The sequence below is a fragment of the Microtus oregoni genome, unplaced genomic scaffold (assembly GCF_018167655.1).
Source record: "Microtus oregoni isolate MIOR12 unplaced genomic scaffold, Mior012 000020F_ref0000438, whole genome shotgun sequence".
Lineage (NCBI taxonomy): Eukaryota > Metazoa > Chordata > Mammalia > Rodentia > Cricetidae > Microtus > Microtus oregoni.
In genome coordinates this window covers 4840318-4862708 of record NW_024543079.1, presented here as the reverse complement: position 1 = coordinate 4862708, position 22391 = coordinate 4840318, and the positions used below count along the sequence as shown (strand labels likewise).

The 22391-nt window shown below is 53.6% G+C and overlaps 1 protein-coding gene across 1 annotated transcript in view; it reads right to left on the bottom strand.

The window, feature by feature from the left end:
- Positions 1–22391, bottom strand: part of Cdh22 (cadherin 22) — a 123735-nt gene that overhangs the window by 63536 nt on the left and 37808 nt on the right. The window contains exon 2 of the mRNA XM_041670875.1: positions 3222–3770. Within this exon, the coding sequence (XP_041526809.1) occupies positions 3222–3461 (240 nt within the window). The 5' untranslated portion in view covers positions 3462–3770. The remainder of the gene's footprint in view (positions 1–3221; positions 3771–22391) is intronic.

Sequence of the window (22391 nt, the reverse complement as noted above, 5' to 3'; positions counted from 1 at the left end):
GGAATCTGAATCTGGTTCCAGTCAACTCTCAGGTCACACGCCAGTCTCCCTCCCTGAGGAGGCCTCAGGCAAGTGTTTCAAAGCTAAGAAACCTTCTCCTTGCTCCCTGTATAGTACCTTCAGGAGAAGGCCTTGGCAGCAGCGGGGCTGAGCTCTGTGTAAAGGGGATGGAGGAGGCTCGCAACGAACAACAGTGGTGGAGACCTGTCCAGTGGATGGGCCAGCACAGTGCTTCCCATGAATTCTAGACTTGAAGTGGTGTCTGGATACCTGGTGGCTTCCTGGTCCTATATCTGTGTTGCCATTTGGCCTTGGCACAAGTTTCTCCATCCCCGGGTCTCAGTGCCAAACCCCAACAACTTTTTTTTTTTTTTTTTTTTTTTTTTTACAATGAAAGGATTTATTAGGAGCCCGTACTGACAACAAAATTGTGGTTCAAGGTACTGGCACGGCGTTTACTCATACAGCGTTTGGGACTCTAAAGGCTGGCCAGGCAAAGATGCAAGCAGCCCGTTAATGGTTTCACTTCCTGTTTTTAGAACCCAGGTGACTGGGTGCCCTTTGCGGAGAACCCAGCTACTGGGCCATTGAATACTTGGGCCAGTCACCCCATCTGGCTTTGAGCAGATGTTTGGGCCTCTTTGGGGACCTGGGGCAGGTCTGGGCGCTCCCTTTCAGGCTAGCCTCTTCTCCCCAGGGCATCAGAAACTACAACAAGGTGTAAAACAGCTTGGTTAGGTGCTTTCCAAGCCCATGAGGTTCTGAGCTTGATCCCCAGAATCGGCTAAAAAGCCAGGAGTGGCACCATGCTATTGTAATCCCAGCCCAGGGGAGGCAGAGCCAGGTGGATCCTTGGGGCTAGTCAGCCAGCCCAGGCTCCTCCATGTCTTCCAGAGCAGTGAGACCCTGCATCAAAGGAGGTAGACAGTTTTGAAGTATGACGGCCAAGATTGTCCTCTGGCTTTCAAACACTCAAGAAGCTTCAGAGGCAATCTCTAGCAGATGCCCCTGACCACTCCAGGTCTCTTGCCCACTCTGCCCTTCATTTCTCTATCTGCAAAAAAGAGAAATGCTTTTCACTTCGCACGTGGACGATTTAAATATTTTATATGGGAGTTATAAAGAGTAACCAAGACAAGCAAGCCCTGGGACGAGTGCGTGGTGGGCTCCGTTTCCTTTCTTTTTCTTTTTTTTTTTTTTTTATTTTGATTTTTCAAGACAGGGTTTCTCCGTAGCTTTTGGTTCCTGTCCTGGAACTAGCTCTTGTAGACCAGGCTGGCCTCGAACTCACAGAGATCTGCCTGCCTCTGCCTCCCGAGTGCTGGGATTAAAGGCGTGCGCCACCACCGCCCGGCTTCCGTTTCCTTTCTTAACCAAGAAGCTGGGCACAGGGGCCTCAGATTTTCTCATTTACAGATGAAGAGAGGGGTCTGGCTGTTGTAAAGACTGTGGTTCAAGGCTATGTGGGGGAGCAGGTTAGCCAGAATAGCCTTCCAGAACCTGCATTCTCAGCTACCAAACCACAAGTACCTGCCCTCTTCTGTCAGCCTGACAGAGCTGGTAGTCTCTGCTCTGCCGCCGGGCTGCCAGGCCATCCGAAGCAAGGCCCGTGCCTGCCTGAGTCCCATCTGTCAGATCCTGGTTTGCTCAGCCAGGGGAACCTACTTCAGCCCATGCATGGAGGGTGGAGGCTGAATAACAGGGACTCCTATGTCAAGAGAGAAGTGTTTCCTACATGCGGATCCACAGGTTTGCATGCGTTTTCCTATCTCTGGCAGGGGCTAGTCTCTGAACCTCAGATCTGCGCCAGCCACTTCTTAGGCTCAGGGAGCACACATACGCTGTTGAGTTAGAGTGCCACTGCCAACCAAAATGTGCAAGCAGGATGTCAGCCTAAAGAAAACCCAGAGAACCAGCCCCAGGTACCACCTTTCCTCTGCGTCACTGTCTCCACTTCTGGCAAATCGCCAAGTTAGTTATCCTCTCCTGGCCTTGGCGTCTTTCCATAGGTTGCTCCTTCCACCAGCTTGGTGAGCTCCTACTCCTACGGTAAAGCCCAACTCAGGGAAGCCAGCCAACAATCCCATTTCATCAGTGTCTACTGGCTTCCTGGGCCGGTTTGTGAGGATTTTTACACACCAGGGTGTCTGTGATGTGTAAAATCTTCGAGAGTCTCAGCTAGCAGGTCATACTTCTATGGCCCCAGCAGCACACCTAGGCTTCATGAGGAGCGGGGATTGGTTGAAAGGGTGAACACCAGGGGGCTGGAGAGATGGCTCAGTGGTTAAGAGCATTGCCTGCTCTTCCAAAGGTCATGAGTTCAATTCCCAGCAACCACATGGTGGCTCACAACCATCTGTAATGAGATTTGGTGCCCTCTTCTGGCCTGCGGACACACACAGACAGAATATTGTATACATAATAAATAAATAAATATTTTAAAAAAAAAAGAAAGGGTGAACACCAATCCTCTCTTCCTTACAGCCCCAGAGCCAGTCTTTAGCCAGGTTAACCAGCATGTGTTCAGAGTTTGAGAAGCCGCATTCATTCATTTGTTCATTCTTTTCTTTCTTTCACTCATTTATTCCCAGAACAGTGTAAATGGTGAGCAAACACGCATTGATGAAAGAGGCATGGGTCAATTGCATAATCAAACAAACACATGTATAACTGGTGCATCTGAAGGGCAGATACAGGGACCTCAGGGGTGAATGCACAGGTGTGTGTGTGTGTGTGTGTGTGTATGTGCACATGCATGTGTGTGTCCTAGCCTGATGTAGTCATGGAGGGCTTCTCTGAGGAAGCAGCATTTGAATTGAGATGTGTAGCAACTGTCAGGTACCTGGCAGAAGGAGGAAGGCACAGGGAGGAGAGGGGACACAGAAGATAAGACACCAGGAGAGTGACAGTGTAGCAGGGGCACAGCTACACAAGACCCCCAGCTCTGCAGAGAGTAGGTTCAAATTCAGGTGTGACCCTAGGTACATTACTGAGTCCGGGAAAGCAATCACAGTACACATGGGACACGATCAGATCTGTGACCTTGCTGGGTGCCCCACAAAACCCGTGCATGAGCTGATCTCCCCTACTGCATCTAAAGTGGAAAGGTGGGGGGGGGCTTCAGAGGGAGCATGGGGCAGGAGACAGCTGGAAGGGAGTTAGGAGAGGGACTACAAGGGGGTGTCTTCAGAGTTGGGGCTGGACAGTGGGCCCCTCTTTACCTTGCCCACGTACAGGGGTTCCGACCCTGTGTACTCCTCCACCACGAAGAACTGGTTCCACACCCAGCCGCGCTTCACTCGGCCTGCGCCCAGCTGGTTGTCCTGCTGAGCTCCCGGTGACGTGGAGGATGGGCCAGGGGTGCTCGCGGCCCACAGGTGCCCCAGCAGCGGTAGTAGCAGCAGCAGCACAGGCGATAGCGCAGCCCCTGCCCGGAGCGCCCCGTTGGGCCTCGGCCTCATTCTTGGCAGCGCGGGCCGGGCCCCGGAGCATGGACGGGAGGCACCGCAGCGGTGCTGAGTCACATGGTGACCTCAGCCTGGGGAATGCTGGGCTGGACTGGGAGGGGGCGCGGCCACACCCGGACATGGAAACCTGGTCCTGGCCCGCGCCCCCCTTGCTGAGCCCCTGGCCCAGTCAACAGGCCGCACAGCTGTGGCTCCTGAGTAGAGCTTGTGCCATGGTCCCTGGGCCCAGACGATGTGTTCAGTGGGGGCAAAAGCTTCTTGAAGTCCTTCCGGGACTAGGGGTCATCCAGATCCATCGGGAACCTGTGGGACAAAAGCGAAAACATTTCTGTCTGAGGGCAGGCTGCGACTGTCACTGGTCTTGCCGTAACTAACTAAACACCTTCCGAGTGTCTAGCCTTTGCAAGAACAGACACGACAGGGACAGTTGATGGCTCACTAGACAGTAGGCCAGCCTATCCCCAAGCCCTAGTCCCTTCCTTCATCCTTTAAGACCCCTGCTCCCCATGCCCCAGCTCCTCCAGCTGCTGCTCCAGCCCTCGGGCTCCCAAAGCTGCCTGTTTTGTTCCTGGCTGCTGAGTTCTCTGGCACAGTGGGATCCCCACAGAGGCAGCTTCTAGAAGGGCTCCCAGAGCCGGAAGCTCCAGGTCTCCAGAGTGCAGCTTGGGGGCCGTCCCTTAGTTCTCCCCACAGCAGAAGACCCAGGGGAGCTGCCTCTTTCGCACCCCTTGTGGGAAGGGACCCCTAGAGTCCTAGATGGCCTTGTTTGCAGCACTCAGGGTGGCTCTGGGTAGACACACCCCCTGAGCTGGTGCCTCCACATCCCCCCTCAGCCTTCCCATCTCCCCCACACTCAGCCTTCCCATCCCCCCCCAGCCTTCCCATCCCCCCCACTCAGCCTTCCCATCCCCCTCCTCAGCCTTCCCATCTCCCCCCCACTCAGCCTTCCCATCCCCCTCTTCAGCCTTCCCATCCCCCCACTCAGCCTTCCCATCCCCCTCCTCAGCCTTCCCATCTCCCCCCACTCAGCCTTCCCATCCCCCCACTCAGCCTTCCCATCCCCCTTCTCAGCCTTCCCATCTCCCCCCCAGCCTTCCCATTCCCCACTCAGCCTTCCCATCTCCCCCTCCGCCACCACCCCCCCCATCAACACAGGCTGGCCTTAGATCCATCCATCTCGCCTTCCCTCAGATTCTGCTCTCAGCAAGGAAGGCTCTGAGACACTCACGCCTACTGGAGCCATAATGAGGAATAATGGCCTAATGTGGCTGTTTGTGGGACAGCCACGCTTCCACCAGGAATTTCAGGTACACAGTTCAGCTCCATTCAAAAACTTCTTTCCACTGACCTCAGCAGGGAGCCAGGCTCAGCCTTGCTGCCTGGAACCAAGGCAGATAAGCCATAGTTCAGTGTGACCAGAGACAAGACCATCCCATGGCATGAGGGACACATGGTCAGTGTTAGGAGAAGGCAGACTGAAGGCTGAGGGGTGCGAATGTTTGGGAGGGAGAGCAATCAGGGCAACTTCCTGGAGGAAGAGGCACCTGAGCCGCTGGGAAGGAAGGGTGGTGTTCTTAGTGCAGGCTGGTTTAGGAGGGTTATAGCGACAGTGTGGAGGGCGTGGCAGCGGGCAGGGGTGGGGCCATCTGAAGACAAGGACTACTCTAAGGTTGGGATGGGAAATGTGGGCCACCTTCTTTGAACAGAACTGCAATGGGGAGTCTCCGGGTACCACACCCTGGGAGCTGAGTCTCAAATCTGTAACAGATGTGACTCTGAGTGCTGGGGTCTCCAGGGTGAGTTGAAGGGTTGAAGATGATGGCCAGACGTGAAAACATCAGTGCATAGGAACACAGGGGACACAGGTGTGACATGCTGCCCCCTCTGTCCTTCTAGGCCTGCCCAGATTTGACCAAGTTTGGGCCTGTGACCCCTGTAAGCAGCTCTCTCCACAGTCCCCCCCCCCCGCCCCACTCTATGCCCTGTGGATGACTTCTATCACCCAGGTGTCCCCGCTGTCCCCGCTACACTCTTGCCTTGGGGAACCTGGCTCTGATTCTTCCTCGCATGATGGCCTGGCTGGTCGTAATGAGGTTGGAGTTATGGGTGAGGAGGGGGTGCCCCTCTCAAGAGCTTTCATTTCCTGGAGCTTATGAGTTCCCTGCATGTGCCTAGCCTGCCTAGGGAACTGTTCCCTTGGCTCCAACAGGCAGTTGCAGGGCTGCATGGCGCTGCAGCAATGTGTGTGCGGGGCAGGGATGTGGGGTGATGAAGATGGGAAGGCTGGAGATTCCAGAGAGGCTGGGACCACTTGGTGGGTGTGGGACAGAGATTCCAGAGAGGCTGGGGCCACTTGGTGGGGAAGGCCAGGGGACGCCCCCCCCCCCCCCCCCCGCCCCCAGAGTGTTTGCAGGCTCTGGACTGCCGCTGGGTCTGTCTCCTCTGTGTTTTATTTCTTTGTTTATAATACCTCCGATAAGGGGGAGCAGCACCCTGGGAGTCACTCACTGGTTCATTCATCAAACGGCACTGTCTAACACATCTAGGAGACAGAAAAGACTCTCATTCATTCATTCTCTCTCTCATTCAGTACACTTTTAACATCTGCGTGAGGCAGCAGGATGGAACCAGTTACTAGGAGAGAGAGACACCGATTCTGGCTGTTCCTTTACTCTTTCCATAAATATTTACCAGCACTTCCCGGATACTAGCTCCCAAGTGGGGCCCTAGGGACACAGCAATAAACAGAGTCCAGGCCTTGGGGAGTTGACCTTCAGGTATGCGGGGAGGGAGGCAGAGCATAAAGGACCCCATCTGCAAGATCATTTCAAATATGAAGAGTAGGGGTGGAAAGAAGGCAGAACGGCTGGAGAGAGTGGAGGATTATGGGTAGGAGTGTGTGTGGGGGGGAATCTCAGAGGAGTGACCGAGGTTGACTCTAGAAGGATGAAGGGAAGCCAGACAGAGTAACAGGACATGCAAAGGGCCTGGGGTTGGAGCCAGCAGAAGTTCACCTGAAGTCCAAACACTAGGTGGTTTTGTGCATGTGGGATTGGGGATGGGGAGTGGGCGCTTGGTGGAAGACTGCAGAAGCCTGCACTCAGACTCCCACTTCAGAGAGTGGGCAAGTTGAATTCCAAAGCACTACCTGAAAGTTGCACAGGCTACCTGGGCCAGAGCAGACTTGAACCCAGGACTTGGACCCTCCTTGGTGTAAGGGGATGGGAAAAAGTATCCCTCTAGGGGGATAAAGCCCCCACTGGGTGCACGTGGCAGGACAAAGCTGACCCTTTGTATACGCTCACCCCGGGCACCCTGCCTTCCACCCTCCCCTCCTCTGACCTGGGCCTTTGTATCTCAGCCTCCAGGCGCTCCCTCCAGCAACTGGCCAGCTTCCCTGGCTGCCAGCCAGCTTCTTGCTCTTAGCACAGCCTGCCAGGGCTGCAGCAGCCAGACCTCCTCCCTCCTCTCCTGTTTCAGCTTTGCCCGAGGGCACCCACCGCAGGACCCTGCCCTGGCATTCTGTCTGACCAGGAGGACAGCAGTGGAGCCCCCAGGCTCCCTTCAACTCTCCTTTGATTCCATGTGAGCCTCTGGGCATGTTGGTGGCATTCCCCTGGCCATGGGGCTCAGCTTCCTCCATGGAGTTCTTTAATCCCAAGTGGGGTTAAGAAACTGAGTCCTGGCCAGGCTCAGCTGACGCTGGCCTTGCCTCACCTACCTTACTTTGCCATCAGCCTGGCCTGTCACGGCACATGCACACACATGACTTCACGCCTGGTAGTGGTCATGTCACAAAGGTCACGAGGCTCTGCTAGTCACTCATCTAGGCTCAGCACAAATAAAGGGACACCATGCTTTGTGCAGAGAAGACACGGACGTGAGCAATGGACGTGTCTGACACAGCTTGGCTTTGCCTTTGAGAGCCACTGTGCGGGTGTTGGGATGTGGGGCCTTAGAGAGGGCTTGGGTCCTTATGAAGAAAAACAGATCTCTAGAGACTGGGATCAGTTCCTTAGGAGAAAGTGGAAGTGAAGTGATCCCCAAAGCCCTGTTCTCACTTGTTCTTTCAGCTTGGGCCATCATGACACCTTCATCCTGTCCTTGGACCTCTAGGACCAGGAATGGAAACAAACCGCTGTGAGTTTTTTGTTTGTTTCTTCTGAGTCATGGTCTTACTATGTAGCTCTGATTAGCCAGGAGCTCGCTATGTGGACCAGGCTGGCCTCTAACAGATCTGCCTATCTCTGGCTCTTGAGTGCTGGGATCAAAGGCGTGCATCACCGTGCCTGGCTACCTGCTTTACTTATACCTTACTCAGTCTCCAGTATTCTGTTAGAGCAACAGAGGATTGTATTAGATGATGGGTAACAGGGTAATAGGGTCAGGGGAGTATTTATGCATGCACTATCATCTATCCCATCTACATATCTGTCGTCCATCAACTTATCGATCATTTTAAATAATAATTGGTACAGAGCAGCTAGGGAAGGCCTTGCCATTAAGATGCTATTTGAAAAGAGATCTGTTCAGGCAGAGAGGAGATGCCGTAAAACCAGAATGAGCATTCTGACCTGAGGTGGAGAGGCAAGAGCAAGGGACCCGGAGACCAATCATGTCGGAAGGGAGAGAACGCAGGGAGCTGGGGTGGTAACATGGGCAGCAGGTGGGGACAGAGAGTACGGACAGAGGGGTGTCAAACTGTAGGTTCTCCCGAGCTTTTATTGTGAGATGGGACCCTAGGTAGGTTTGAGCATAGGCAAATGGTGAGCACACACTGACACACACACACACACACACACACACACACACACGTACATATGTAGTCATGGCAGCCAGGAGCGTGTAAGCAGGTGCTGGGAAGTACTTGACTGTGGGAGCGTCGATGGGTCTGGAAGGGGGTGCGTGTGGCCTGACCAAGGCACAGTGAGGTTTCCTCTGGAGGAGCTGAAGACACTATGGGAAGAGAGGGCGTGAGGAAGGGGGGAGGTCCGTGTTGCCATGTCACGGTCGCGTTTGGATGCGGTATGTCAGCGTGTTGGTTGGACAGCTGGCAGCCTATGGAAAGCAGGGCTGTGCTGCCCTGGGGTCAGGTGAGCAGAGCTGAGCTCCAACTCAAGGGCGAGCTTGAGATTCGGACAAGGAATTCAGGTGAGATGGGTAAGAAAGTGAAGGAGTAGGCAGTGCAGCCAGAGAGGATAGACCAGCAAAGGACACTGGATGGAATTGTAGTCTGCCTCTGAGATGCCATAGAGAAAACACAGTCCAAAGGGAAGAGCTGTCCGTCCGTCCGTCCGTCCGTCCATCCATCCATCCATCCATTCACCCATCCAACCATCCATCCACTCACCCACCCACTCACTCATCTATCCACCCAACCCATCCATTCATCTATCTACCCACACATCCATCCATCCATCCATCCATCCATCCATCTATACGTTATTCATCCATCTGTCCATCCCTCCCCAAACCCTCTTAGAACCCCCTAACAAGCCAGACAGGGAGCTCCAGATTCCTGGAATGATGGTGACATAAAGGCGCACTCCTTCCCTTAAGAAGCCCCCATCTGGGTGCTAGAGCACTCTCCCAGCTCTTTCCTTGCACTGGGGAAATGTACCACTTCCCATTTATCTCTTCAGCAATACACACTGAACGCTGACTGCGAGCCAAGCTCTGTGGATTAGATGCACATTCCCCGGGATGACTAGCAGAGAGCATGTAAAAGAAACAAAAAGCATCTACAACAAAGCATGGAGATCAGGCCGCAGGAGCGGAGGATTCAGGCATGGATGGGAGGGGAGGCAGGGAGTCATGGAAAGAGACTGAGCAGAGGATCCTGAGGACAGGAGGAGGGCCGCGGACCTGGCCGCCTGGCTGGATGTCCTGGCAACTAAAAAGGATGACAAGGAGTGAAAAGCTGCAGCTGCCTGGGAAGCACTGGCTTGACCTCTGTCCTGTCTTGTTTCTGTTTCATTTCAACATCCATTCTTCCTGGGGCCTTGTGTGCTCAGCTTCCGCTCTGGGAGCAGAGACTAGTGTACACCAGCGAGGGCCCCTCTCCTCCTCCCCACCAGTAATTGGTTTACAGAGTGTCCTATAACACAATTCTGGTCAATACAATATAAAGGGCTATCTTCTGGGAAGCCTCTTGGAAAATATTTCTACTCCCAGTAAAAGGGGATGCCTTAAGGTGAAAACTTAGTTTCCTGAGTGTGTGAGCAGCAATGACTGGAGCAATAGCAGCCATTTTGGGATGACAGGGAGCGCCATTCCAAGAAAGTTCTACTAAGAAAAGGTGAAACCACTGCATTAACCTGCCCTGGTTTGTGATCCGGGTCTAGTGCCCATTTCCTCTAGATTCTTGCTCTTCTTTCCCCAGGATGCCCTATATCTGTCTAGTCGAGTCTCCATCGTAGGCTTGCTGTCCACTGTGAGGACAAGCTTCTAAGCATCAAAGACCACAGCCTTTCCCAGAGTGCCTGGGCGGCACTCAGGAGAGGCTTGCTCCAAAGTCGGCCACTGCCCGGGAGAAGGTGACCTTCCCCACTGCAAAGGAGCCCTGACTCGGCTGTCCTAGCTCTGTTGTACTCTGGGCATAACCACTGCTGCCTTGCTATTTCTGTCCACCTCCGTTCTGCAGTAGTAGCCGGCACGTCCTGTCTGGGTTTCTCGGTACCCTGGCACCGCCACTGCCAAGGCGAGGGTGCCAGCTCTCCTTGTCATCTGGCTGTCTCCCTGGGGACAGACAAGGGCTTTTCCTGACTGATGTTTGTCTCCCAGTCGATCACTCTTCCAGGAGCCAGGAGAGGACTGGGCACAGTGACATCCCAGCAGGACAAAGCAGAAGAGACTTCATGGCATGGCCTGGGGCTTGTTACACCAGACTGCTTCTCCAGACTCCGGGTCATCTCTAAGACCCAGCTGGAGGGGTAGAATCAAACCCTTAGCACCCCTGAGGCCATATGGCCAGGCTGGGGCCTGACATCTGGCTGCTGCTGGACTGTGAGAGACCTGGGTCCTCGGTTGTTTCTCTGAACCTCACTGTTCTTATCTGGAACTAGGGTGGCTGTGCTGGCCTTAGGAGGACAAGGTCGGATGCGGAAGACGATGCTGGAGAGAGCTGGTGTTGAGTAGCAATACTGGAGGGCCAGCAATACCTGTTTCTGGTCACTTGCTGGGTTCCCTTGGGCTCCTGTTACATACCAAGTATCCTGGCTGCGAAAGGGGCTCAGAGAGATTGTTTGTACCCGTTATTTATTAATTTGCTCATACATTTTGTGAACAATTGCTAGCCAGACCCACATGTGACTGATGTTGGGGTCCTGTGCCAAGGAGAGTGGAGTGGCGATCTGCTTGACACAGTGGAAGACAGATTCCTGAGCCCTAGCGAGAGACTGGTGTTTGGGGCAAGGAGATGCAGGGGATGATGGTCATTCATGCATTCCCTTGCTCCTTCCACCTGGCACTGAAGGCTCGCTCGTGTCCTCTCTCAATGCCCTCCCGGCTCCCAGGATTGCCAGTGGGCACTTTGCCTGGCAGGCTGGCACCTGTCTGCCTTATCCAAGTCCCAAGGGCACAATGCCTGCTGGATCCTGGATCTGGGGCACATTGTAGCCAGCTGCAACCTGCTCCCTGGGGGACGTTATCTCCACCAGCTTAGTTCTTTCCCCTGAGGAGAATGGGTTCCAGTGCCCTCGGCAGGAGCAGTGAGCATGGAGGGTGCTGGGCCAAGCACCTTGTGCCTGCTCCCCGCTCAGAACTCCAGGTAGAAGGCAATGTAGTGCGGTAAACAAGAAGCCAGCTGGTACAGCCCTCAGTAAGCTTGCTATACATAGAGCATGAGCTTGGGCAGTGCTAAACACATGTGTTGCCAGAGTAGGGTGACATCCCCAGCACTGGTGCTGGCGTGGTGTTGGCGTGGGATCAGATCTTCCAGGACTTCTCAGTTTGGAAGCCAGATGTACTCAGTGAGGAAAGTTGGGAGACAGGGAGGTGGGATCAGGTGGGATCCTTCACCTTCCGACACAACACACCCTCCCAATTGCAAAGACTGCCCAGGATCTCAGACGCCTCATCGAAGCTGAGCATGCCCCGGGACATCATCAGTAAGTTCAAAATCTCTGGGGCCTCTTTCTGTGGAGTCAAACTGGGTTCATCTGTCCCCATGTAGGTCACAGGCATTGTCTGCTTACCTCCAGCCTTTGGAGGTGGCCACTGCTTTTTCAGGTAAGGTAACTGAGGCACAAAGCAGTTGTGTTACTTGCCCGGGTCATACCCTGACCTGCTTTGGAGCCTAGATTGGACTCTGGTATGTTGGATCTAAAGCTCAGGCTGATTGGCACTACACATGTGGCCACCCCCTCAGGACCCAAACCTACATTCTCTACACACTATCGCTGCCCCGGGTTCCTGCCCGGTGCCCATCTCCAGATGCAGATATGCTGGTTGTGCTCTGGATCCGAAATCCCTGCTCTTGTGTGGAAGGCTCCGACCCCAGCGAGGAGGTGGCCAGAGGTGGAGCCTTGGGGGATGATTGGTCATGAGTGCTGTGACCTCATTAGTGACCACCCATCGCTAGACTAACTCAATGGGCTCTGGGGAGAAGGGAGGTCACCGGGGCATGTCTTTGAAGAACATTGTTGCAGAATATTTGTGTGCACTGTGAAGCTGTGTCTCTGCCTAAGGCACCTTCTGTTTGGTTTAAGAAAGAGCTGTATGGCCCACAGCTAGACAGGAGAGGATAGGCGGAATTTCTGGGGAAGAGAGAGAAAGAGGGGAGGAATCTAGGTGCTCAGAGATGCCAGGAGATGCAGAGCAAGTTGGACATACAGTACAGAGAAGAGGTAACTGAGCCATGAGGCAGAACATAGATTATTACAAACAGGTTAATTAGTTATAAGAGATAGCTGGGGAAAGCCTAAGCTAAGGCTAAGATTCCACAATTAATATCAACTCTCTGTGTCATTATTAGGGAGCTGGTGGTCCCACAAGGAAAGTCCGACTACATTTGAGAAAGCTTCCTACGGGACATATTTCCGTCTGTCTCCCTCGCTCTGTTTCCTGCCCACTGCATAGTGAGCACCTTCGGTTCACAGCCCATTCCCTGCCACGATACTCTGACCAGACCATCATGGCCCAAAGCTTCTGAGACCCTGAGTTCAAACCAAACTTGCTCCTGAGACCTGACCTGCTGCAGTGTTCCGACCTGCCACAGTGTTCCGACCTGCCACAGTGTTCTGACCTGACCTGCCGCAGTGTTCCGACCTGCCACAGTGTTCCCACCTGACCTGCTGCAGTGTTCTGACCTGCCACAGTGTTCCCACCTGACCTGCTGCAGTGTTCTGACCTGCCACAGTGTTCCCACCTGACCTGCTGCAGTGTTCTGACCTGCCACAGTGTTCCCACCTGACCTGCTGCAGTGTTCCAACCTGCCACAGTGTTCCCACCTGACCTGCTGCAGTGTTCCGACCTGCCACAGTGTTCCGACCTGCCGCAGTGTTCCGACTTGCCAAAGTGTTTCGTCATGCAGCAGGATGCACTGACCAACAACAACTAACGACATTGTTGTTTAAGACGCTCATGCCTCGGGAGCCTTTGCTCCTTCCTTAGGCCTGGGCCAGACAGAAGGGCTGGAGGAACTGTCCCTCATCCGATCCCTCTGTCTCCTCCTAGCCTAGGGAGTTCACAGTCTCCTGAGCCCAAGGCTCAGGAACTGGCTTCATCTGGGTTTCAGTAGCAGTTTGCTGGCTGTGGGGACCTCAGGGGCTATCCTCTACCCCTAATTCCCACTTCGTTGCGGGGCTCTGGACACACGGGGGCTTGAGAAAGGTGGCACGGCGGCTTGGCTGCATGGTCCAGGGTAAGAAGGACAGGAAAAGCAGGGTTGTCGCAGCTAACTTCTTTCCCCAGACTGCAAGGCTGCAGTTACCTTTCCCTCTGCCTCTGCCATTTATGGCCTCATGAAATATTTAACTGAGTTGCTACTACATGCCAGACCCCTACTGGAGGCTGAGAGCCCAGTGAGCTCAGTCTGGGTCCCATGACTGCCTCCGACCCTGTGTGTGTACATGTGTGTGCTCACTGGTGGACTGATTCTACACACAGACAGACATACATGTATAATTCCCAATCGGGTTAACCTCTGTAAAGATAAAACACAGCCCCCCCCCCATATGTACAAGGGACACAACCTCACCAAGGGTGAGGGGCTGGCTAGAGAAGGGTCCCCTGGAAAGGACTTGGAGGCAAAACTGGGGCCCATGAGATGCACTCAGGGATAGTCTAAAGAACTTTCCAGACCAAGGCATGGGCTGAAAGGTCATGGCCAGGTTGCAATAAAAATTAACTAGCCTAGTTTGATGAGGTGACGCGCACCTATAATCCTAGCGTGTGGAATCCTGGGGAGTCCAAGCTCATCCTCAGTTACTTAGTGAGTTTGGTGCTAACCTGAGCTACAGGAGACCCTGTTTCTAAGAAGAATTAACTAGCCACAGTGTAGAGGGGATCCAGGGCCTGGGATTTGGGCTGGAGAGCCAGAAGATGGGAAGGTCCTGAGTAGAGGGATGGGAATGAACTTGTGTTTAAGGCAGTGGCTCTGTCTGTGGCTTGAGGAAGAAGGCAGAGGTGGTGGTTCCGATCAGAGAGGCCGCTGTGGGGTGAGAGAAACTGACAGCTCTGAAATATTTAGGAAGCAGAACAGAGCCGACTCCATGATGGATTGACCAGAGGGGAGGTGGGAGGAGGCAGTGGAGGACGGCTTCCCGGTTTTATTTTTCTGTTTTTGCTGACGTTTATCGATCAGCTACTATACCAGGCACATCCAGCGCTTCCCAAGCCCCACCTTCTCTGTTCCTCATGTAACCCCATAAACTCAGCTGTCGCCCTCCCCTCACTCGGGAAGGAGGCTGTGGGAACCAGGACCCCGATCCTCTGGGGAAACAAACTCTGTAGGTCACGGACACAGAAAAGGAAGACAAGCAGGCCGGCGACATGCGTCGGTGCAGACTGTGCTGAGCCACACTCACGGGGTTTCTCTTCATGCCAGGCACAGAGTTTCCAATTAGCTAATAATCAGAGGTGGCAGCTAAGTGCAGGGCACTCCACATTCACCTTCTCATTGTGTTCTCCGAAAAACCGTCTTTCAAACTTCTATTACAGAAAGGAGGGCCAGTGGCTCAGAGAGGCTGAGGACTTGCCCAAGGTCACACAGCTAATTAGCGGTAGTTCTGAAATTTCCGTAAGTTGTGGTGTGGGAAGATGAATAAAGATGAGCAAGGGGGCTGCAGTGGCTGCTGGGAAGGACACACTTGACTTTGGGCCATAGTCTTCTCTCGCTGTGACTTACCCAAGCCTGTGTCCATACTCAGGATCTGACTTCCCACGTCAGCTGGGAGCTCAGTGGGTATGTAGCTGTACACAGGCATGCTCACACAAGTGCTTCCCACAGCTGACTGCTGCTCCCTGCCGGGGCCAGCATGTTCGCCCTCCGTCCCAGGTATTGGGGTTCTACCTGCCTTGTGCCCCGCCCCCACCCTGCCCCCATGCAGTGCTGCAGGCACAGCCTCGCTGTACATCATGTTGACAGTAGAAATTACATCCCGGCTGCTGTTTTACACCGCGCCCTGTCAGATCTCACCGCAGCCCAGTGATCAGGACAAATTGAATACCATCCTGGCCGTGTCAATATTTATTCCATTTTACAAACGTGGCTGGTTGGGGGGCAGGAACCCGCTGAGATGCCAGCAGAGCAAAGCCCCAGAAGGCTCCCCCTCCCCACAGCGGATCACCATCTCCCTCCCCCCCCCCCCCCGCCTCCGCCTTCTGGACTTTCCATAATCGGTTAAAATTGAATTTCAGTCTCGATGCTGAAAATGGCACAAATCAAATCATTAACACATGCTGTAACTAATAATTACAAAATGGAAAAATGGATCCACCCTTCGATCAAAACTCTGGAAGTCACCCCCTCCCCCTGAAGTCTGCTTTCTGTCCTCTGAGACCCAGCAACAGGTTCCCCCTGCCCCTTGATTTGCTTGTCTGGGGCCACTTCGCTGAGCATTCCTGCACAGTTGGCTATTTTGCTGTCTTGATTTCTTTTGAGCTCCTACTGTATGCACTTGTTGGGGTCTTTCCCTCTATACTGCATCAGGAGAGTCCCCTTTGCTCCAATGTGGGTTTTCTTACTGCGATACTGTGCCCCGCTGCACAGATGCCTTGGCTCCTCTTCCTGCTCCACCCCTCTGCTGTATGCCTCTTCTTTCCCATTTCCTCCTTCTCACTTGTCTATTGCTTCTCTTTTTCCCTTTCCCTCTCGTACCCCCTTTGCTATCTGTGCCCTGGTGTTCCATCTGCTACGTCCAAGGTAGCACACACTTGGTCCCAGCTCCCTTATGCTATTAGAGTCCTGACGCCTCTTGCTGGGTGCTCTCCCCTTTCCGTAGCTGCCGGAGTAGGTAGATACAACCAAAGCAGGCTCCCTAGGACAAAGAGAGGTCCTCGTCCAAGAAGTTCCACCCCATGGTAAACCTACCTCCCAGACTGGAAGAGAACTGGGGGGCTGAGGGACTCTGTAGCCAAATTCAGAAGGGAGTTGGATGTGGGGACAGGAACCTAGCCCTTGTCTCAGCTCTGCCACTCAAGGTCTCAACCACTGGCCACCGCAGACCTTGTGTCTCGTCTCACCAAGCCAAAGCAAAGGAGAGCTGTAGGTGGCGGGGTCCTCGGAGGCATAGAGGGAGCACCTGGACACCCCAAGGGCTCGTGTGACACATTCCTGTCAGCCTCTATGGGCTCAGAGGCTGCAGGATGAGGCTCGTATTCAGGGCAGTTAATTTTTATTGCAACCCAAGCAGATGACATTAAGGCATCTGTGCCTTTGCGGTACAGGAGAAAGCTTGGGCAGGAAGGTGGGGTAGATGGGAGTAGAGCCTGGCTCTGACACCACCATGCTGAATGACCTTGGGCCATTCTCTGTCTTCTCTGGGCTTTTTCACAATAGAAGGTAGTAACTGGTTCCCAGGGTTTATCTCAGGACCACGGCGGCCACATATCGGGAGCTTATTCAGAATCCAGCCCCCCTCCCAGCCATGGAGCATCTGTTAAGTGATGGTGACAATTACAATATTAAAGGGCACGGAATATTTTCGGAACTTTCCACAGGCTAGGGACATGAACGTAAATCCTGGAGGAATTGAAAGTAAAAGCGTGTACTTTCTGCCTACTGTGATGAGCCCTCTGCAGGGTTTCCAGGGCTATCCAAGTCACCAGGGAGTTGATGGTCACGTCTAGAAACTGGGGCACAGAGAGATGGAGTCACTTGACTAGGGTGACAGCTAGCCAGGAAGCAGGGAAGCCAGGACCTGAAGGAGGAAGTCTGGTCACACAGCCTGGCTGCTCTAGGACGGTTCTGTAGCAGCTCTTGGCACAGAGCTGCCAGTCCTGGGCAGGGAATTGGGCATCAAGCACCCACTGCATGCGTCGTGAACCAAAGGTACATGCTCCCGGTTACTCCTATAACCAGGGCAAGTGTTTACTGTTTTATTAACTAATTTACTTTTGTGTGACTGTTTATGTGTATACATATAAGGGTGTATGCATGGGGGTGCATATGCATGGGGGTGCATATGCATGGGGGTGCATATGCATGGGGGTGCATATGCATGGGGGTGCATATGCATGGGGGTGCATATGCGTGTTTGTGTATGTGTGTGTGTGCACACTCGAGTGCATGTAGATGTCCAGTATCATCCTCAACTGCCTTTTCTACTCTGTGCTTTTTTTCTTTCCTTTTATATGTATGGCTGCTTTGCTCGAACACATGTCTGCACAGCACATGGCGCCTGCGGAGGACAGAAGAGAGCATTGGATCTCTTAGAGCCGGGGTTACAGACGGTCGCCAGCTGCCAGATGGATGCTGGGGACCCAACCTGGGTCCTCTGCAACTGCAGTCAGTGCTCTTGACTGTCAAGCCATTGCCCCAGCACCTTAATTCTTTGGAGACAGGGTCTCTCAGTAAAACTGGAGACCGTGACTCGACTAGGCCACTTGGCCGCTAAGCCCCAGAGACCCTCCCATCTCTGCTTTCTCAGTACTGGGGTTACAGACACACACCACTGTGCCTGGCCTTTCCTGTGACTGCTGGGGATACAAAGCAAGACCTCAGCTGCATGGGATGTGCCGCTAAGCCCTCTCCTCAGCCCTTTCTTATTTATTATTTGAGTTGGTATCTCTACAGACTAGGCCTTCCTCACACTCACCGTATAGAAAAAAAAATGACCCTCAACTTCTGATCCTCCTGCTTCTGCCTTCCAAGTACTGGAACCATAGGCAAGAGTCACTATGCCTAATTTGCTATCATCATTTTGGGAACTGGCACACAACTGGTCTCTAGTTACTGAGGCATGGGACAAAGGACTATGCCCACTACTCCGGTGTGGGCCCAGCTCCTGAGCAAGAATTTAGCTCCCCAGCTCACTTTCTCTATACCTTCACTCTGCCCAGCCTGGAGTGTCCCCCTAACCCTCCAGACCACAGTCTTCCCTTCTGCAAAGTGGCAGAGCTGGAGGAGGGGGCTGGCAGCCACAAACCTGGCTTCTGTGGCACCTCCCTATCTCCTTCCTCTGTGGTACAAAATGTTCCCATCTGCAAAAGAAGTTTCCACAGTCCTACTCCACTACACACACACACACACACACACACACACACACACACCCATTCCAGTGACAGAAGGTACGGGTTCGCTGCCTGGAAAGGGGCCCTAAGGTTGAGCTCTGTGTGCCAGTAGATAACGGTAGGTCCCATAGTGGCCTCTGGGGATGTGATGCCAGGCCAGGCCTGGCTTCTGAATCTGCCAGACACCGGATTGCCCACCCCAAGAACAGCCTGGGGTCAGCTGCTCACTGTGGCTGTGGTATTTCCTCACCAATGCCCTCCGTACCCGCTGTCTGCAGCGGTGAGTCACAGGCTTGCTGGGTGGTGCATTCCACTGAATCAAATCTTCCACAAACCCGGGACCTGACCTCAGCTCTAGAGATGACAGCAGGCAGGATGCAGCCTGAGCCGGGGCTTAGCCAGCTAGGCCCTGCCAGCAGCAGAGGAGGGGGCCCCAGGCCTGCTGCCTGCTGAGCTCACAGCGGGATCAGCGCCCCAGATCTCTCTCAAAGCCAGGCCGCCACCAATGGCCTCGCGGCTCATCTCCCGCAGCTCCCTGAGGTCCCGGCGATTATGCCACTGAACATTCCGCTTTCATCTTGTCAACCTCGCAGTAAATTACAGGCCCGGGGAGGCGTGGGTCTCCTCCTTAAACAAGATTCAATTCCACTTAGCTGCCCCCCTTCCCGCCCCCCACGTGGCTCCCCCCTCCAGCCCGCTCAGGATTTATAGCCTGTCCTCGCCGGCAGCTGGTAACCATGGCAGGCTCCTTGGGGAGGCTGCAGGCTGGAGCCTCCTCAGCCCCAGGCTTCAGCTCGGCCACCCGCCTCCTCAGCAGGGAGAGGAAAGGCCAGCAGTGTGGGCTTCTAGAAACTTAGGGTTGGGATAATAACAACGCTAGCCACAGTGAGTACTTCTGTCCGCTTAACAGTCTTCCCCATCGCTACAGCACCATCGCTGGCCCACTGCGCCAGCCAGCGCGCCCTACCTTCCTGTTCACCATTGGCACAGGAGCTGCCCTTGTCCCCAGGACATTTCTGAACACCTGGGGGTTGGACTATGAGGTCAGCTTAGAAAAGCTGCTGGCTCAGGGCTGCAGTTGCTGCACCAGGGCACCTGTCTCTTGACAGAATCGGTTACTGCAGTATTGGGCCAGGACAGCCACTGTCACTCTCAGCCCCTGCTCACATTCCTCCAGCGACCAGATCACTCCCTTGGCAGTGAGAGCATTTTCTCTACTGATTAGCACAGCTACCTAACGATGGACCAGGCTCAGCTGTCCCTTGCTGACACCCTGTCAGCATTCGAAGCCCTCTGCCTTCTAGCTAGACTGTGTTCAATCCCGGTCTTCTCCACTCGGCTCGGGGGATGGGGTGGGTTCTTCCCTCTTGCCTCACTTTCCCTGCCCCTTGCCACTCCCCTCCTTTTCACTGCACCCCAAAACATCAGACTTGGAAGCCTATCTCTGCTCTCACTTTCCTGGTAGAGAGGCTCAGGGTGAGGTGACAGTGGGCTCGGATCTGCCAACGCAAACCTCCGAAGCCTGTCATCCGTTGGCTTGACACTATTGCTCTGAGCATCTTACATGATAAGCCACTTAATTCTCACACAGTACCCTGAGGCTGTTTCTGCTCCTGTTGTCGTGGATATGAAGCCCGGAGAGGTCAAATGACTTAGCCAAGATCACAACAGTCTGACGTCTGAGCCACACTTCTACCTGGGGCTCCACGGTCCATGCCACTCTGCACCACATGCCAGGGGGAAGCAGAATGGACGCCACACCAGGGGACATGGCATAACACTTTTCCCCTGGGGCCTGGTCTGAGATAAGTACTCCCCTCCTGTCCACAGTCTTGGGGACTCCTTGGCTTATAGTTTCCTATTCTGCTGCAGCCCTAGACCTCTGGAGGGCAGGGCCAGGATCCAGTCCGTCTCTCAAAGGGAGCCTAACCTAGACATCTGCTCCATCCAGCCTGCTTATATACAAGCTCTTGTGGGCTTCAGCATGAGGCGACATTTGAACTGTTGTGGAAGATTATGTTGGAGCTCAGCCGAGAGAGCTGTGGGAAGGGAATCACGGGCAGAGGAAATAGCTTGAGTGAACTCTTGGGGAGGATGTATCAGCTCAGGGAAGACTGAGGCAGGGAAAGGGGGCTAGACCGAGCACCTTGGTTTCATCACAGAACTGGAACCCTCTCACTGACCTACATGTGTCCCAGATAGACAAGCAACGGGCATGGAGGTGTCATGGTTGCAGGTTGCAGTCCAGTTTGGCCCAGTCGCCCTCCAGACTATGAGCCAGGTCCCATCTGGAGTGACAAATGGAAAATGTTAGCGCCAGACCTGAGGGGTGTTCCTCCGTTTCTTCTCCTGACGAGCGATGGAGCTGGCAGATAAGGATTCTTCTCCTCTAATCTCCCTGCTCAGGCTGGAACAGGAAAGCAAGCCGAGCCTGGCACTCTGTTCAAGGCTTAATCCTTTCCTTCCTGCGTTTAAAGCTGTGGATGGCAGGCAGGGTTTTTGGTAGCCTTCTCCGGAGGATGCTGTTGGTAGCGAGCCAACTCACACACAGGTCTTGTTGTAAGGACTGCCTGAGATGCTTGGGGAGCCCCCAAATCTGCTCATTGCTGCAGAGAAGCCAGGAGTGGGGCTGGTGGGATCTATGTGGGAGTCACACTGGGACTGTGCTGGGTTGCCAACTTTGCTCCTGCCAACTGTGTGACTTAAGGAAACTCACTTCCCCTCTCTGAGCTTCAGGGCTCTTCTATGTAAAATGGGGAAAATAAATCCTCTGAGATTTTTTTCTCTTGAAGCTTGGGTATATGGCGAATATGAAAGTAATTCTCTGGAAAGTCAAGTGCTGGAACCAGGTGAGCCATGATTATCATTTTCCACAGGTGAGAGGGGATCAGAGTCTGAGGGTGAGAGGGGAGAGTAATGGCTGCTGGGAAGGGGTTCACCTCCAGTTCTGAGCTCCTGCAGGAGCCCCCTGTGAGCCCCCACCTACCACCTGGCAACATAACCGCACCTTACAGGTAACACCTGCCCACCTGTAGCCTGTCTGCCCTCTTCTTCACCTGCTCCTGGTTTTACAGCAGAGCCCTCCGCTTTCTGAATTGAGGCTTTCTGAATTGAGGCTTCCAAGAAACAAGCCAGACACTTTAGGGTCTGTAGTGACATTTCATTTGTATTTTAATAAATAAACTGAAGATCAGAGAGTAAAACAACCCTACTGGTCAGCCTCAAAGACCAGGCATTGGTGACACACACCTTTAATCCCAGTAGCCACACTAGTTTGCCAAAGGTGGGCAGTAGTGTGCACACCTTTCATCCCAGCCCTAGAGAGGGATATAAGACAGGAGGAGACAGCTCTCAGACACAGTCTCATTCTGAGGATTCCTGGAGGAAGGATCACCATTTCAGACTGAGGTAGAGGTAAGAGCCAGTGGCTGGCTGTTTTGCTTTTCAGACTTTCAGTTTAAATTCCAATATCGGTCTCTGGGTTTTTATTAATCGTGCTACAGGGGTCTTTTTTCCATGTTGCTACCTGTGAAGATGGTGGGTCCATCCAGGAACACACAGTGAAACCCTGACCCCAGCACAAAGCCCTCTAAATTTCTTTACATTGTGTTTATTCAGTGTGTGTGTGTGTGTGTGTGTGTGTGTGTGTGTGTGCGCACACACACACACACACACACATGCTCACGTGTGCATTCATGCCATGGTGTACATGTGAGTCTAAGGACAACTTGAGAGAATCGGCTCTCTCCTCCCACAGTATGGATTCCAGGGATCAAACCCATAATGTCAGGCTTGACTGTGTGCACCTCCATCCACCGCGCCAAGTCCCTGGCCCCCTAGTATAAGATTTGAAGAGATGGGACCCTGTGGGATCTGTAATAGATGGTCCGCTTGCCCTCATGATTTGACCAATGGATCTGTGTCATATCCAGCTTGACGTATGTGATGGCGTCGTCATTGTCAGCTGCCCTAGGCTTTAGAATCACCTGGAGACACACCTGTGAAGGAGGGGCCAGAGATGATGCATTGAGGAAGGAATGCCCAATTCGAGTGACACTATTTCCGGTATTGTGGGGTCCCAGACAGAATTAAAAAGGAGGAAAGGAAAGACGGATGAACACAGGCATTCTCTTGTCTCTTCCTCAGAGAAGAGATCAAGGAGCTACCCCACAGAGTCATCACTCAAAGCCTTCTCCGCCATGATGGATTGTGTCTCCTCAAACTCAGAGCTGAAATAGACCTATCCTCCCC